This window comes from Lissotriton vulgaris, chromosome 9 (assembly GCF_964263255.1).
Source record: "Lissotriton vulgaris chromosome 9, aLisVul1.2, whole genome shotgun sequence".
In the NCBI taxonomy this organism is placed as follows: domain Eukaryota; kingdom Metazoa; phylum Chordata; class Amphibia; order Caudata; family Salamandridae; genus Lissotriton; species Lissotriton vulgaris.
The window spans coordinates 1,038,861,015-1,038,879,800 of NC_141697.1; the positions used below are offsets into that span (position 1 = coordinate 1,038,861,015).

General features: G+C 43.1%; 1 protein-coding gene across 3 annotated transcripts in view; it reads left to right on the forward strand.

The window, feature by feature from the left end:
- Window positions 1-18,786, forward strand: part of TAMM41 (TAM41 mitochondrial translocator assembly and maintenance homolog) — a 191,950-nt gene that overhangs the window by 35,814 nt on the left and 137,350 nt on the right. For 2 of the 3 annotated variants that reach the window (XM_086938952.1, XM_086938953.1), the window contains exon 2: window positions 8,752-8,934. The exons of the other annotated variant lie outside the window; for it this stretch is intronic. In XM_086938952.1, coding sequence (XP_086795078.1) covers window positions 8,752-8,934 — 183 coding nt within the window. The remainder of the gene's footprint in view (window positions 1-8,751; window positions 8,935-18,786) is intronic. 3 annotated transcript variants of the gene reach the window in all.

The following is an 18,786-nucleotide window of genomic DNA, read 5'->3' on the forward strand; positions in this document are numbered from 1 at the left end:
CATTATATGTTAGAGGCTGCCAGCTCCTAGTACCCCGTGCCTCTGGTTCCCTTACCCCAGATCACTTCTGGGCATTGCGGTTACACAGGCAACGGACTTGACCCACACTGAACAATCTTGGGTTTCACTGGGTTGGGCCCTGGTGAAACGCAATTTTGCACAAAAATGGGGAGTCGCCACTACTGAAGGGATGGATGGGGTATATGGACCATGGTGGCAGAGGATGCCCTAAAAAGTGGGATTGAAAATTGACTAATAAGAGCACGTGTAGAGGTGGTATATGCCGGTCTCTCACAACTGAGCTTAGTCGAGGGGCAGATGGGATTCCAGATCACTCACTTGCCGAAGGATAGAGTAATATTAGTCAACAGTATATACAAATGGAATGTGGTTGAATCAATGTGCGTTATAATGGGTAACTGACGAACTATTGTACTGTGCTATTGAAGTTTCGTAAAATTAAAAGGTTATTAAAAAAAGATATTGCTCAATCTTATGGTAGATATACCACTCCTCAAATAAGCCCACGTAAATGTTCGCTATACTTGGGGCACTCATATACATAGCTCCATCAAATTCAAAGTTATTCTCCTGTTTTGCTCCCTTTGTTTGTGTCAGGGGCACACTTTATTGGTGCATACAGCTAATAGGTTTTGCCTATACGAGATCTGTTGGCTTTGTTAAATTTTCTTAGACATGTTGCACAGCAGCTCTGGCTGCTATGCAACATGGTTTAAAGTAAAGAAACTAATAGCACGTTGAGGAGACCAGCGTTGACCATGTCATAGCGCTATTATTTTTGTACTTATTGATTATAATAAACATCATCGATCAATGAAGACATATCTACATTTTTCTTCTGGATATGTCAGAGATGCCATCTTTTAATGAGCCTGAAAAAGTCACTGAGTCAAACGTGGCTGGCCGTGTTTCACAGGAAGCATTAGTTACTCTCATGCCAGCTCAAAAATGACAACGTGTACTGAGCTGTGCCAGCTGCAAATGTCATTTCCATTAGATTTTAGGTTCCTCGTTCTCCCTTCTATTTTGCAGATGTGTTTTTTGCATAGGGAAGTTAGCACGTGGAGCCAGTTGTACAAAATAGAGCTATCTTACTATGCAAATGACCTTTAATATGCAAATTAATTGACATTTCCTTCTGGCAAGTGACAGGGACGCTAAGCAGGACAGAGTTAAGTTGCAAACTGGCAGCGCTTTTTATATTCCAATCATATTGGCAGGCGAGATAACACAGCGAGTTGAGCATCCAGCTGGCGATAAGGTCTACTCAGATTTTCATCTTTCTAAGGTCAGCGTCATGAGCACTGTTCAAATGAGTAATCTTAACATTATTACTATGTCTCAGTTCAGCAGTTTTTGCTCTGAGTATTTACCGGTTTACTTTGATAGTTGTGGTTTGGCCTGTGATAACATTGCAGTCTGCTTCTGTTATTGACTAATAAATGTGTATTGTATTCAAGCAATCACCTAAAATTCTGTTCAGAAGAGCTGAGATGTCAGGAGTTTTTGCCCTTCATTAGGCAGTTGGCTGTTCAGAATGCTAATTGCTTAAGCGTGTGCACGTACACGTACTGTAGATGAAGTGTTGTGTGATGTCTGCTGCTTGATAGTCGATGATTCCCGCAATCAGCATTGAACCGCAACTGTATACATTCTGTCTTTTTCATATATAACAATATCTGGCACCTTCAAGCAGCATTCAGTAAAGGAACACGTTCTGCAAAAACTCTATGCTTGAAGGCACTGAGCAGAGCTAATGAAGACCAAATCACCTTAAAGGGACAGCTTCATGCTACATATCTGTAGTGCTTTGAGAACGCCCCACCCGAACCGACCTCCCCAATACCTTTTAAAACAAGCATTGGCCAATAGGTTTCATCTATGCATGATATATTGGCTTTGTCAATGTTTTAAGACACACAATGGCAACCGTACTGCTTTGGGACATAGCTGGAAAGAAAGAAAATAACGATATGACATGGTCAATGCTGGCCGCGTCATAGTACTATTTTTGTCTTCCCTTTAAGCCATGTTGCACAGCATCCTACTCTATCTAAAAAACATTGACCATGCCAGTAGATCTTGCATAGGAGAAACTTATTGTCTTTGCCAATGCTTGTTTTTTATTCCCGATGCATTTTCAAAGGATGTATTCCCAAGTTCCTTGTTCTGATTAGAATCAGACAATGTTCGGTGTACCGTTTGAAGCAGTGTTCACTATAATCAGAGCTATGTTTTTTGGCATGTGAATTAGATTTGTCAGGTTTCACCCTATCACTTGCTTTAAGGATTAAGGGCCAACATATGTAGATATCGGTCTGAATTCTTACCTCAACTTAGAAAATCCTAATATCAACTGTATTTCACACCAAAAAAAGTGTGATTTTGCTACCAGTTGAAAAGTTATTTTGAAGGTTTCACCAGGAGTGTGGTTCAGAAGCAATGTATTGAACAAAATTAATATTGATTTGAGATCGAACTAATTAAATGCTCTCGCATCTGAAGGATTCCTATGTATCATCACATAGTTACATTGTAAGAACTGGAAATCATTGTGCTTTGTTGCCATGTGCCTGTGATTTCCTAAAAAGGCAGTTGCTATTACGCTTTAAAGCGTAATTATGCTTCTGCAAGGCATGTTGTCATAAATAAAAAGTGGCATAGTTTCACTGTAATATTTGTTTACAAACGACAATATTGCATTTTAGAGCTGGCTGATTTCTTTTTAAGCAGGTAAATCGTCCATTGTAGGTAAAGAAATTAATCTAAAGGCATTTATGGATGTCTTCTTGCCTTGGCATCAGATGGTCAGGTGTGGCAGATCCATTCTCCTGAAACCAAAATGAGTTTTAATTAAAAATGCCTTTTGGGGGGATGTACCAAAGGCAACCCATAGTGTTCAGAAGAGGAAACCTTGTCGGAAATTATGCATGACTGGCACATATCCCCACAAAAATTGCGCGGTATCTTCCCAAACAAATATGGAAGATGTTGGCAAGAGTGTAATATGGAGGGATCCGTAATACATATATGGTGGTCATGCCTAGTGATTGAAATATTTTGGGAAGAGATCTTAAGTCCTATATATTTTTTTTTGTAAATGCCTTTTTAAGAGATAGATATCCCTGTATAACAAGCATTGGCATAGCCAATAGGTCTCGCCTTTGGAACCTTATCAGTGTTTAGCAATGCAGTATATTATCCCCCACTGGCAGGCCCACACACTGCGAGCCTTAAATAATATAGTTCCACATACTGCAGGAGAGCGCAGAGAAGTTTGTTTTTTGCCTCTTTCTGCTCCAATTATACAACTGCCAACATCGGAGGACTCAGGATGCAAAATGAGTAACTATAAAATGTATGTAGAAAGGAAAGCGCATGTTCCGCAGAGAAGCGCTTCGAAGCAAGTCAAGAGGCATCCAAGTGTCAACGCATTCCCTATGGACTCCTGTGGTAGTACTGGACCCTTCAGAGAAGTACAGTAACTACGATACTACGTTACATAGCAGGGCGCAAGGCGATATTGAAATAAGCCTGGTTAAAAAAATGTGTATTAAGAACCTGCATTGGTAAACAAACTGCCGGTGACCTGCTCCCTCCCCAACAAAGTCCTCATAAACAACCCAAGTGCCCCACTCCAAAGTGAACTGGACAATGAACAGATAGTTTGTGACTTGGTTTTCATGCTAAGCCTAGTTTGGTTTTGAGGCGGGGGCTCAAGGCGTCAGACGGCACTGGCGTTTTAGCAACAATGCGCTTCATCGCTGACAAGGTGTTGTCCGGAGGCCGGGTCAGAAGTGGAGGCCTCATTTGTCCAGTCTCCAATGTGAGAAATTTCTAAATGTTTTTTTTGCCAATTAGTACTCTTCTGTTGGAAAAGATTTGTCTACAAGTCTGCCTGATTGAACGTAGGAAATTACAATTCTAGACTTGGCCACGATCATGCTCCGTTTTTTAGGTCGAGCAGACCTACCCTCAATGCGTGAGCATTGAAGGTGTCTGCTTCAGACCTATTGTGGCCCGTATTTAGGAATGTGGACAGCTACCAGACGCGCGCTTTGACGAGGTCAGATTTCACCTCGGGAGCGAGCGTCTGGTAGCTGCGCATGCGCAAAGCCCTTGCTCACACACAGACACAGGCAGCCCCCACTCCTCTGCATGCACGCACGCACGCACACACACACACACACAGGCGCGCGCATGCACACGCAGGCATACGGCACCCATCCAGGCACACATCCAGGCACACTATCCCCTACCTCGCATTCTCTCTCAATCACACACAGTCACGCATGCGCACACACGTTCCCTCGCGCACACATGCGCGCACACACTCCCCCCCCCTACCCTCCCCCCCAGGCATACACACAGGCACGCACGCACTTCACATCAGCCCTGGGCCCCACTCACCAACTGCGCTCTTCCGGCGGGGCTCCTCACGGCGCGTCTCCTCATCTAAATCGGGGCTCCCTCAGGTCAGAGGAGCCCAGCAACAGGCGCCACACTCCTCCTTCTCCCCGGCCCCCTCCTGGGGACCCGGGCTACACCCGACGGCAGGGCGCTCCATGCGCCGGCAGCTCGCGGACCTCGGGAGGCGGGACTTCCGGTCGGCCGCGAGCGGATTGGCCGGCCGGCCAAGAGCTTCCGGGTCGCCGCGGGCAGCGCGTCGGCACTCTCGTTTCTTGAAGTGCAGCTGATAAATGGCCCAATGAACTTCTTTGAACTTCTTAATGGAGGAGATCACAGCAGAATTCGGAAGACTGGGTCTTAAAAATAAAAATTAGGCATTTGGATCTAGGCTCTTATATTTGTTGTGTTGCTTGTTGTCCTAGGACTGCCATTTTGTGTGAAGAAACTCAAAGATGGGCAGTATTTGGTTTAAGGAATCAGAATATTCGCTTTATTAAGCTGCCATATTTGTGATATTAAGCAGCGCAATGATATAATTAACTGATTAAATCTAAAACTGGTGAACTATGGAGTTTGAGCAGCTTTAGAAACCTAGTCTGACATAGATTGTGTACAGTTGTGTGTGCTTTCATGTAGAAGTGGCAGAATAGTATTGCTCCTTGCGTTTTTGTGGGAATCAAGTCATTTTTCAGATTGCCCTTCAGGGTGTTCTTCTCTAGGGCTCTTGTGTGGGATGTTTTTTATTCGATCACTGATCAACAGGGTCTTCTTATTTAGCACACTCTTTTAGGGACGTCTTATCTTGGCCATTCTTTTTCGTGGTGATCTCTCCTAGCGAGTTTATTTTTAGAATATTCTTCAGCAGCCGAGCCTTTTGTGCCGCTGCCTATATGATTAAGGGTCTAGAGGAGGAGCTTCTGTTAGTATGGTAAGGAGAGGAATCAAACATTGTGAAGATTCCTGAAATAGAGCTAGAGCCTATGATGTACTCGAAGATGAGAGATTCAACTTCAACCACATTGATTGGAAGCAGCAGTGATTTTGAGGCTTGTTAGATATAACACGTAGTGGTCAGACAGGTCCTCTCATCCTCCTCCAAATGAGGACAGGGAGGAATCTAACAAAGCCCCCTGCTCTTCGAGTGGACGGTGGACCCAGAGGGAAAGTTTTTCTGTACTGGTCAGTCTGGCCCAGAGGCATGCCCTTCCATGACTTCCATTGTCTTGAACGGCAGTAGCTGCCAGACTGTTCATTTCTCTGTAAGAGTTCGAGTTTAGAAGGCAGATTACAAAAAACAGTAGTACCCTTATCCCTGCTGGATTTCTTTTCATTGCAAAATGGGCATCAGTCAAAACAGAAAAAAGGAGTTTTTACTCAGAAAAAAACAGAGCTGTGGAAAGGATCCCCAGGAAAATAAATCTTAATGTAGCAGTTTCGGTTTTCTGTCATGTAAAAGCCTATAGATAGGCCACTGTATCATGCCTTCCTTTTACTATTAAAATGCCTATCCGAGGAAGTGCTTCCAGTGAAATATACGTCATTATTACAGATATTGGTTTATTTTGCTTAAATAAAAATGAAGAAAATTACCTGACAACATGTTTTCTTTGTTAATTATTGTGAATATATAAAAATGTGCTCAGGGGTCTTAACAATGCATGAATATATTCTATTAGAGTTTAATCACACACTGTGTAATATAAATGAGCTTGGAATAATTGAAAGTAGGACAAATTAAGTGAGTCTATTTGTGTTAGTCTAAACAAATTATTCCAACGGAAATGTTCTCCTAAATTTCAACAAGACCTTCAATAACCTAATTATTTCCTCTCCAATGTTTTTTATGGCCCCTTAGTTACCTTCAGATTAACACCCAAAGATCACACAGTTTGGAAAAAAGGCTCAATATGCATGAACCAAAGTTAAACAAAGGGGAATTATTTTTCTTTTTTTTTTAATTTACAGACCTAATCAAAGTGCTCATGGTACAATAAAATAAACAAAAGCTTTTATAGGCTGGAAATAAAGTATGTATCACACTGTAGAAGAGGCCAGATTACAAACACAGTGCGCTTATCCTTCCTGGATTTCTTTTCACTGCAAAATGAGCGTCTGTCAAACAAAAAAAAAAACGTTCTTCAAAAAAAAAAAAAATGGAGCCATGGAAAGGATCCATAGGAAAAGAAATCTTAACATAGCAGTATCAGTTTTTGTGTCATGTAACCCGTATACAAAGACCACTATACTGCCAGAGGATAGTTGAGATTGAGGCACCACCTGCCCCCGATGGTGCACAGAGGAACGAAATCCTAATATATTCAGGGACAAGAGGCATCAGAGAACACATGGCTGATGTCGTAGACCTCTGGGAAGTCGTGGCAATCCCCCCCCCCCCCCCACACCCCAGAGACTACAAGACACGCCTGTGCCTAACGGACAGCTGGCCTGCTGAATGGCAGAATCGAACATACTAGTATAGCAGCATAACAATGTGATTTAATATTTTTTTTTCCAATGAATGACATTTTATTAGTATAGACCTCTTCCGAGATCCACAGTGTGTTAAAATAGTATATACAGATTTCCAGATCCATAGTACCACAATAAAAAAATACATTATATACAGAAGAGATTATTATTCATACGCTTTAAAAAAGCTAAAAACTTTATAAATTACAATAAGAAACATACGCCAATCCCACGGTTAAATTACAAAAATTACAAGAACTTTTATTTCATTATTAATTATTAAAAAAAAATTAAAAGCCATTATTATTTGTAATATCAATACATCCAAGTCACGTAAATAAAACACATATTGCATGACAAATGCTATAGGTGTCACATTTGCGAAAGTTAAAACTATTGGCATTGTACATAACAAAGCTATTAATTTCGCTATTTTCAAAACCAACACATAAATAAAATATTTGTCATTTACAATACCAATAGCTCAAACTTTCCTAATGCGAGACCTATTGCATTGCAAATGCTTGTTTGACCTGGGTTGGACTGGACTGAAAATATGCACCAGCGTGTCTGGTTCTCGGAAGGGAATCCAATCTTGAAAGCAGAGTGCCCCTCACAATCCTTAATCACTTATAGCTTCCAACAAGCGGTCTTCACTTGTCAAGCACTCGCACTCGTGGTGGCATCCACCTTACAGAAGCAAGCAACGGCGCAGCCACGTTAATTACAAACATATGTCCTCTGCTCGCTTCTGCAAGGTGGATGCCGCCACAAGCATGCGTGCGAGTGCTTGAAAAGTGAAGACCGATTGCTAAAGGCCCTCTCCTAGAGCAGCACATGCTCGCTGCCTAGGCGTGACCTAAAAATGACTAGAGTATTTTGCACCCCGCCTACTAAAAAGGTCTGTATAAGTATATCAAATCTCTCAAACAGATTAGAGGGCAGCCAGCATGGAAGTTTCTCAGAACATGGAGAACCATAGCCAATACACTAACCTTAATCATGATGATCTTACTTCATAAGCATGAATGTAATCCCTCCTGTTTTACACTGTCTTCCGCAATCCATGCAAAGACAGCATCAAAAATATTCCACAGTATATTTTTTAATAATTCCCTGCAAGAAAATAAAAAATGTGCAAGCCTTCAAAGGACAACCATACACTGCTATGTTAAGGCTGTGATCAGAAGAAACTGGAACGACTTCAGTCTTATTCCAGTTTGTTTCATGTCCTGAAAGTTTCTCACAACTAGACATTAGTTACAATAAGTAGGTACTTATTTTCTTTGGATTACAGATTACCAACAGCATATCGTCAGCATTAAGAAAGGCATATTGTATCTTAATGCTTAAATCCTTGACAATTGCGTTCTGTTGATTTGGTATTGCCAAGGATACTACTGCGAGATTTTAAAAAAGCAAACAATGTTCATCTTTGCTTAGTGCCCTTGCTTTGTAATTACTCTGGCTTCAGCACTTAGATATAGTGTTTCAGATATCATAAGCAAATGATTGCCTGCGCCAAAAGTTTGTAACACAGAATTCAAACAACTTTTAACTCTTTTCGAATCAAGGGATATGATACCTGTATGGACAACATTATTTTTTCAGTGTGATTATATTTCATAGAAGATTTTTAATAACACTTCAATTCTTTTGTGGGTTAGTTACACCCCAGTGCTGCCCTTCAATAAATCGATCTTGGTCAGTTGTTAAAGGTTTGGGGCCTTTAGTAGCTGGCATATTAACAAACTAAATCAGAAATACGTTTCATTGAGTCTTGTTTAACTGTTTTAGTGCTTAATAGCCTATTCCTGAAGTATTAAATAAATACTTGCATTTTTTCTTTAGAACAATATGCTGGACTTTGTGTTTGCTGTCGATGACCCTCTTACGTGGCATACAATGAATATGACGCGGAATCGAAACCACTATTCTTTCCTCAAGTATTGTGGTTCAAAGCAAATCAGTGTCTTGCAAAATAACTATGGAGCTGGTGTTTACTACAACACTTTAGTACCCTGTGATGGCAAGGTAAGTGATTGTTCAAGGCAAATATATTTTCTTAGTGGTGTGTAATGACACACTATGCTGTTGCTTTGTTCTCTTGAAAGCATGCTTTTGATTTTCTATCAAAATTAACAAGGCAGTAAAATATTTTGCACCCCCTGCAACATTTTATTTGTATGAAAAATGAATACAGCTTTTTATTTATAAGTCTCAGTACTGCTGCATCGTAAAATATAAGAAACACCTGTCTTTGTGCCACTGACAGTTCATGGGGCTGGCAAACACTGATTTAAATTAAAGCAGGCTGCTCAGTGTCATTAAATACTCATTTTATTAAGATCTTTAAGAACCAAACCCATTTGTATCACAAGCTCGGATGGGTGTCACAGCGTGTCATGCCTCACTGCTGCAAACCCTCTACACCTCTTTACAGATGTGAAATGTGAAGTATGCCTTTATCCTTTATTTCGGCTACTTATCTCTTCAAGGTCTTAGCTAGATTCAGTGCCCGACTATTCAGGGTCTTGCTTGATAATAATCTACACTAGCTTTATTTGGTAGATCACATGTAAGACCATTAATTTATAAAGGTCTAACTAAGCACAGTGAAGAATGTTTGGTGTAGAGCAGTATCATGTTTTCCTGGTGGGTAAAACATGTTTAGTCTGTTGTGACAGGACGTGTTAATATTAGTTAATGCCTTGTTTGGTTTGCATTTCGATTATTCTTCAGGACTTCAGAAAATGTAGAGGCTGGGGAAGGTAAATGGTCTATGACTCCAGCCGAGAAAGGAGATGTTGTAGACATTTGGCCCATGTTTTAGGAAAAATATCTCGCTTATTGTTTAGAAATGGCTAATGTGCTGGATTCCAGAATAAGCCTTGTTAGTCTAATTGTAATTAATAATCCAATTGTCACCTTCTCCCAGTAGCAGGATCCCAATTTATTTTGCTGACAGCCCAGTTTCCTTGTAATAATTCAAAGCACTTTAGATCTTGCCCAGGTATATGGCCTTCCAGATGGATGTTGGCTTCACCCTATGGCAGCCTAGGAGAGGTGGTCTGAAAGCATGCAAGTGTCTCACATTTCGAGTGTAAGGGGGAAGAAGATGGATCGGGTTGTCTGTGGTTACTGTGTATGTGGGGAGTCTTACCCGTTAGGGTTGAAGTTAGGTGGGCCTGTAGCAGTTCTTGTTCACCCTTTCGCTTGTGTAATGAATTTGAGGTATTTAGAGAACCATGAGCTTCACAGATATTGTCTGTGTTAGGGGTTGATGCTTCGTATCCAGGTCTTACCACAGATGATTTAAAAAGGGGGGTTGGAGTTGTGGAGGTGTAATCCTAGAGAATTCATCTGAGTGACTCCGGGTTTCCCCATGAAACGAGTCGTGCATCTAATTAGCTCCATTATATCCGAGAAAGCCGTTAAAAAGAATTCCATTGTCTGTCATGAAAAAGGTCATGAGTTCCTATAAACCAGTACATTTAAGGGTGTGCACCAGCTGTCTGTGAGATCCCACTCTGGGATGCCTACCTGTCATCCTTGGGAGTAGATTTACTCACAAGAAAACCTTTGTATGAGTAAAGGTTTTTTCTTGATTTTACAACCACCTTTTGTGAATGTTTGCACTGGGTTTACACCCCTAAAAATGATCTTTGCAGGTGTAAGCTAGCATTACATGAGTAAGTAGCTTTGGAAATCTGGTCCCTAAACAATACAACACTATAAAGGGGTAGGGTGGGAAAAGACAGTTACACTTGTAGTGTGGAATATTTGATACACTGAAGAGTACTTTCTTTACGTTTTGCAGAGAATAAGAATGTCTAAAACTACAACGATTTCCTGTGTTTGCCAGTCTTTGCTGACAATTCAATATCTCCCTGTGTACATTGGCTCTGTAGAGCTAGGGTTTTAGCCCAGTAGGTTGTTGTGGCTTTTTGTTCTTCTATCAAAATGTAAAGACTGTATATGGGGTCTTTAGCATGCCTGGATTCTGGGCAGTAGGTCAAGGTCCATAATGTTGGTCTCACATTATTTAGCCGGCATGTGTAGTCTGCAGTGCTAACAGATCTTGAACCAAGACAAAGAGTAATGAAAAAGGTAGGTGGCGGTACAAATCCTAGAATTAAAATGCATTGGCAACTGGGCATACACAAACTGGGTGTCTCACTAGCCATATGGTGCCCTGTGAAGTGTAAGTGCTCACCCTTTATTCGATGACAACAGGGGACCAAAGTAGAGAGGGGTCGTTCACGTGGTAATAAATGGTGAGGTCGTGGCCAGAAGTTGTTGACCACTGAAGGACTACATTGCTGGTGTATCTTTAACCTGCCACCCCTCCACCACCACGTCCCCACAGTTCACAATGGCTTTTCTGGAGCTGCTGAACTCTCCTTTTCTACAAGTTGCTGAGTTTAATGAACAGTGGAAAATAAATCGTGTAGAAACCAGTCAACCATTGGTCACGTAGTTGCAGATCTGGACTATTTTCTGGCTAATCTGGTTAATAGCTCCAATCGGAGTAGGTAACTAAATCTTTATTATTACAATTAATATATCATTCTCATTATTATAGACATCAGGGAGTTCATAATATGCATATTAAATCCTGGGGGGTGGGGGGTTGGTTTGTTTATTCTATTTTATTTTCTATGTTAACCCATCCCTTGCTGTGGCTCTACATTGCTCTGCTTGGTATCCCAGAGACCTCCACTCCTGCATTTTGTTAAAAAACGGATGTAGTAGGACTGAAAACAAGAGCTTCATGTAGGACATTTTAATGCTCCCCATTCTATTTAACCAATGTCTATGATAAAAAATTATATTTATCTTTTTGTATTATAGATAGAGATGCATCTATTGAATAAAACTACAGTTAGGGTTCTGTTTAAACATATCACACCCCTTAAATTCACCAATTATTGGTTTCCAATGCGACACAACGCACGCCTTAACTTGTACCACCCGCTATGTTGTGGTTATTTTTGTGTATGACCTTGGCAAATTCTTTTATGGAGCATGGTAGACCTCTTCCTTTATGGTCCTTTGTGGCTTGAGTCTCGCTTTGCTCCCTTCCCTGCACTCGGGCTAGACCTCACATGGAGTGTTTTTTGGAGACATGGCCTGCTGTAGTGGGTACAGAGAAGACCCGGACGGAAGCCAAAAGCAGCATTGATGCCAAAATGGAAGTTGGAAGATGCCCTTGCCTGTTGGCTGTTGTGCTATTTCTGAATTTGCCTGGTTGCCATCTCCTGCTACTTCTGAGCATGAAAACGGTCAGAGACCTTAGATCATTAGACTACAAAATGGCTTCTGCAGTAGGTTTGTCATGGCCATTTATCCTTCCTGCCGCAAAGACTGTTAAAATGATTAGAAACCTTGAGGATACATTTAATATGACCTTTCATTTAGTAAGTAATGGTTGGGCAGTGTTAGACCTGACACCATTGGCGTGGGTCTCCCCAGCCTTTTTTTACCTTTTGCCTTCTTTGTTTTTGCTGTGTGATGGATTCTGTTTTGCTGGTCTAGATGCTTTGGGCACTTTGCCACTGCTGTTTATTACCAAATTGCAAATGCTCCCTTTGTAAATTGTTGTTATGGATTGGTGTTTCCCTAATTGGCTGCTTTGATTTATTAGTCAGTCCCTAGTACAGTGCACTGTGTGTGCCCAGGGCCTGTAAATCAAATGCTGCTTGTGGGCTGCAGCACTGATTGTGCCAGCAGCCTGTAAATATAACTCTTCCCTGCCATTGCAGAGCCTGTGTACGGTCTATTACTGCCATGTCGACTTAGCAAGTGTACCCACTTGCCAGGCCCTTACATTCCCTTTTTTTACATGTTAGTCAATCTTAAGGTAGGCCCAAGGTACCCCTGTGGGCAGGGTGCAGTGTATGCGAGAGGTAGGACATGCCCTTGTGTGTGTGTGTGTGGCATGTCCTGATAGTGAATTACTGCCAAATTAATTTTCACTAATGCATGGCTACCTACCATAGGATAGAATGGGGAGTTTGTTTATAACATCTTATAAACATACCTACCCCTAAAAACAAGGTAGGAAAATAAAAGTTTGATATGCCTGAACTCTGAATTTTAAAATGCATCTTTTAGCGAGGGTGATTTTTGCATTCTGTGTTTGAAAATACCACTTTTAGAAAGTAGGTATTTTTCAGGCGTAGCCATCCAGTGTGCCTCTGCTAGGTTTGTGTGTTGCATGTCTGGCTTTTGGATGACAGGCGGTGGGGAGGAGCACTGGCTCCAGAGAGCCTGACGAGTCAGGGCTGGACTGAGTAGACCTGGGTTGCATTTAGAGTGTGGGGAGGAGATTTCCTTTCACCTGAATGGGCCTGGTCTGCCAAGGACAATGCTGTCTCCACCTCCTGCCAGGAAGCTGCACCAGAGAGGACAGAACCGGTTTTGACCGAGCACAGGGTTTCTCTGCCACCAGAGAACAAAGGATTTTGTAGTATAACTATTGGGGCCAAGACCCCAGAATATTAGATCACTTCTGGGAATCAAGACAAACCTTTGCCAAGGAGAAGAGCCGAAGAAGCTGAGGAGGAATACTGCCCCTGTGCGGTTTGCTGTCTGGGGTTGGCCTGCAGTGGCTACTTGCTGCTAAGGAAAAGAGAAAAGGACTTTGCAGTGTGCTGTGTCCCCTGCTTGAGGAAGATCTCCAAGGGCTTGAAGTGAAGCTTGACTCCTGTTCCTGAGGTCTCCGGAACATCAAAGCTTCTGGGCACCGTCTCTGGAACCGTTGATTTCAGTTGCCTGGAGAAGAAAAGGGAAACCGACTCTGACACCAAATCCATCACAGGATTCCGTGTCCTGAAGGCACCGTAGAGTGCATCGCCTCGTTTCGCAGCGATACCCTCGTCTCACCGGCTCCGTCAATGAGCCGCCTCTTGCACCGTGTCCTGTGGGCACCACACTCTGCACTGCTTCGCTACATGCTGCATCAATGTCATCGACTAGATCGCTGTCCGACACGTACACCGACCAGCTCCAGCACCGCATTGATCACCGCCTCACCCTGCAGCGCAATCCTTGGTCTCACCAACTGTCAACAAGCAGCTGCATGCAACGAGCCGGAAGGACCCCACACGGTGCAACGCTTCCATCTCACATCGCAACTGCAACGGTTGCCATGGACCGGCTAATACCATTGTGCCATTCAACAACAAAGGTGCTGTATCCATGTCTGTCGACTCTTTTGCTAGCCCGTATCATCGCGGTTGGCTGGAATTTCTAGACTCTTGTCGTGTTCAGTATCGCGGTAGCCCCGGACGGAGCTACTGAGTCAGAGGAACTGTATTTTCATGTTTTTCCAGCAATTTAAAGGTTAATTTGCAACGTAACTATTTTTTGTTAGATTTTTTGGTCTTGTTGGTTTCAGATAAAATTTGCTTATTTTTCTAAACTGGTGTGGTGTCCATTTGTTGTGTTTTCACTATGTTACTGTATGCATGCACAAATACTTTACACACTGCCTCTGAGATAAGCCTGTATGCTCGTGCCAAGCAACCAAGGGGGTGAGCAGTAAGGAGGGTCCCTACTTGGACAGAGGAACCTACCTCTGCCAACTAGAGACCCCCATTTCTAACAGGGAGCATGCAACACATCATAGCACATCTTTCTTGTGAATCTCTGTTAATACATAACCAGGTGATCTCTCTCCCTATTGTCAAAACAAGCACTGGCGTTGCCAATAGGTCTCGCAGTAGGAAAGTTGAAGCTATTGGTTTTCTAAATGACATTTTATATTTATATATCGTTATTGGCGTTGTCAATAACAATATATAAATATAAAATGTCATTTACAAAACCAATAGCTCCAACTTTCCAAATGCGAAACCTATTGGCAACGCCAGTGCTTGTTTATTTATGTGTTGGTTTTGAAAATAGCGAAATTAATAGCTTTGTCATTTACAATGCCAATACTTTTAACGTTTGCAAATGTGACACCTATAGCATTTGTAATGCAACATGTTTAGTATTTACGTGACTTAGATGTATTGATATTAAAAATAAGAATGGCTTAATTTTTTTAAATAATACTTAAATAAAAGTTATTGTAATTTATAATGACAATAGCTTAAACTTTTGTAAATAACTTTTGTGAAGATTATGTTCTGTGTATTTTATTGTGACGAAAGTCCAAGAACAGAAGTGAAATATTAACATCTTTTTGTGACATTTGTAATAAAGCTTGAAACATTGAGAGAACATATTTGAACCAGTTGTTGAATGGTTGCACAGATTGATACTGTGGTGGCGCGAAGTGATGTTGTGTTGGCGACGAGGGATGCTGTGGCGTTCAGTGATGCTGTGGTAGCGCATAGTGATGTTGTGGTGCCCCTGAGTGATGTTGTGGTGCCCCTGAGTGATGTTGTGGTGCCCCTGAGTGATGCTGTGGTGCCCCTGAGTGATGCTGTGGTGCCCCTGAGTGATGCTGTGGTGGTGCGATAGATAGAGTGAGGGCGATAGGGCGATAGATAGATAGAGTGAGGGCGATAGATAGATAGAGTGAGGACGATAGAGTGAGGGCGATAGATAGAGACAGTGAGGGCGACAGATAGATAGATAGATAGAGTGAGGGCGATAGATGTGTGTGGTTGTGTGCGTGTGTGTGGTTGTGTGCGTGTGTGTGGTTGTGTGTGTGTGTGGTTGTGTGTGTGTGGTTGTATGTGTGTGGTTGGGTGTGGGTTTGGGTGTGGGGTTGTGTGTGGTTGTGTGTGTGTGTGGTTGTGTGTGTGCTGTGGTTGTGTGTGTGGTGTGGTTGTGTGCGTGGTGTGGTTGTATGTGTGTGTGTGGTTGTGTGTATGTGTGTGTGCAGTTAGAGAAGGATGTATGTCGAAGAGCAGCAGATCAGCACAGCAGAAGATAACAGGTGGGTAAAGAAGGAGGCGTGTGGAAGAGAGCAGCAGGGGACACAATATTCTGGGAAAATACTCTCACCATATGGTCTAATAGCAGTTGTGTTTTGTGGACTCCACTTGATTCTTGGAACATCGCCAGAGTTCCTTTCTTTTTTTACTTCAAGCTGTAGAGTCTGGAGGAGATGGGATTCTTAACTACGCTGCAGGTTAAAAATATAATACAAGAGAAGCGCTTATTCGGCAGAGGTGTGGTTGTACCGCATGGGAGCTAAAGGTAATACCTGTGTGGGAGGTAGGAATCTCACGAGTCATGAACGTGTCTCTACCACCTCTGGGTGGTGGAAAGAACACCCCGGAGCTGGGAGAGGCACAGGCAATAGTAAAAACCCACCGAATCGCCATTTAACATTTGAATGTGATCCCCCCCATTCACCCCGCTGTCAGCATTGCGCCCCTGAAAGTGTCACCGTAGTCTGTTGAATATTGACAGCCGAACACCACACATAAAACTGTAAAAACGACACAACAAATGTTAAGCCCCTGCTGGCCAGGGCTGAATGTGTGCCACTGCATCAGCGGCTCGCACTGCAGCCCATCAACTTAAAACCTTTATAACTGGACTGCGCATCTTCAACAAGAGGCACCAGATATTGAAGGTGTCCCTGAGCGAAGCCTCCATTCACAAGTCAGAGGCTAAACATCTATTGACCCATGCTTACCAACCAACGCTGATAAGAGGTACTCAACACCACCTTATTTGGATAATGTACACAAAAGACTGCCCTTAGTGAATGAAAGTCCTCCATTGGACGACAGGCTCTAAGTGACGTTAGGCATAGATGTTCTTCTCTCCCTTGCAGACACAAGCACACCATGGAGCATGATTCAGAGCACAGCTCACAAGGGGCATTTGGGGGCAGCCAACCACAAGGGGCAAATTGGGAGGGTGGTGCAGTCCAAGAACTGCCATTTTGATTTGGGATACATGTGTAGCCCAATATAGCCCAAGTAATATAAGGGGTTCAGTTGGGCTCCCTGCCACCAGTTTAGGTTCAGGTGACCTGGTGGTTGGTGACAGGGAGCGTTAAGGTGTTTTTTCAGAGCTTGTGTTTATAAAGATGTGGTGTTGGAACTCATCATTACAGTATCCTTTCAGCATTGTTGAGAACAATGTTGGTGTCTGACAGCAGGGTAGCAGAGGCGATGAATCTCCTTAAGGAGCACAGACGGGTTGAACTCATATGTGAGGCAGTGGTGTCCGCAGCCCATCAAGCATCAGCGCATTTGGCTGCTGCAGTGGTGGTATGTTCGCCGCAGTGCATGTGACAGGCACCAGCTACTGTGAGGCTAAGTGTGAGGGACCAAACAGTGTTCAGGAGAGCAGCTTCTCAAGGTGCAGAGAAAGGAGGAACGTCCGTGTCTGAGGCGGGCCTGAGCACACCCCAGCTACCCCAGCGACCCAAGGGTGAGTAGAGGGCATGGGGTTTCATCGTGGCTAAAGGAGATCTGGGCGCCTGGACAGTCACAGCAGTAAAGACCGCAGCCTGAGGCACCCAGTAATTGGGTGCAGCGGCCCCTTCATGCAGTCTGCCCATCACCGGAGCCAAGGGGAGTCGGATGTCGGGGAAGTGGGCAGCATCAGAGGAGCCGCCCACAAACAGCATTGCAGACATAGTGGCACTCAAGGCAGCAAAGGATGCCGGAGTCTGTGGGAGGGTAGTGCATGCCCGGCAAGGCACGAAAGGGGGCAGGGGGGAGAGATGTAGATGGTCGCTGGGGGAACTGATGCAGATTTAACTGCGGGCTGTGCATGGTGCACCGCCCGCTGTTATAAATCCAGCAGCAGGCAATATATTGCCAGAATTGAGGAGGGAGCACATGAGTCCTGTGAGGCAATGGGGTAGTACAGAGGCAATGCAAGGCACCACCTTTTGGGATGACTCAGAAGTGAAGGGCACGGGGTGCATGAGGGTGCGGCCGCACAAGGGGAGGTATGTCACGGATATAGATGCAGGCACAGAAAAAAAAACAAGCACATGAAAAGAAGAAAAAGATGCGAGCACAGTGTGAGGGTGAGGGTGAGGGGGCAACGCAGGGGGCAGGATTACAAACGCCACGGGAAAGGGGAGCAATTGGAGTCCGGCGGAAGCATCAAAGGGCTGGGAATGCGGGGGGGGGGGGGAAGGGGCGCAACACAATAAAGAATACTGAAAGTTAGCGCAACATGAATTGTTCCAAGCCCACAATAAGGATTATGCAGAAATGTAGAAGTAAACTTGCTGGGAACTGTGTGAGTAAGAGTGAGTACTTGCTGAAAGAATCGTAGTTGCAGGATAAGTTGCACGAAACTGCAATAATATAGCTGAAATAGTTTATTAATTGAAAATGAAAATTCGCGCTTGGCTAAAAGCAGATGGTTGAATGAAGTTTTATGAATATAACCATTGCGCTGAATAAATGCACACAACAGCTTGTAGAAGTTTTTTAAAGTATCGGTGGCAATGAAGAAAAGCTTCCACACGCGATGAAAATATTTGGAAATTAAGTATAGTCGATGACCACACTGAAATAATGTGCACGGTGTTATATACGATTCCAGAGATATGGTTGACCAACTGTCATGAATATACCTCCTTACGTGTGCAAAATTAGGAAAAGGCCTTCTTCAAAATGGCATAATCAGAAAAGAAAACACCATAATGCGGTTGAAAAGAAACTGGAACCACTGTGCTTCAAAACCAGAATGAAGTTTTAAGAATAAATTTCCTCCATTCAATGTGCCGCATAAAATCCTCAGTCAGTCATACAAGTGCGCACTTAAAATCACTTGCTCTGGACAGTACGAGGTTTGAAGGCGTAATATCGTGATCAAACAGGACGCGATCTTGAAATCACAGCAGGAAGTAAATGCCAAGGTTTGAAGGCGTAGCACTGTGATAAACAGGATGTGGAAATGACGGAGGGATGGCCAATTAGACGGGGGTCCAATCCGGAAGAAATT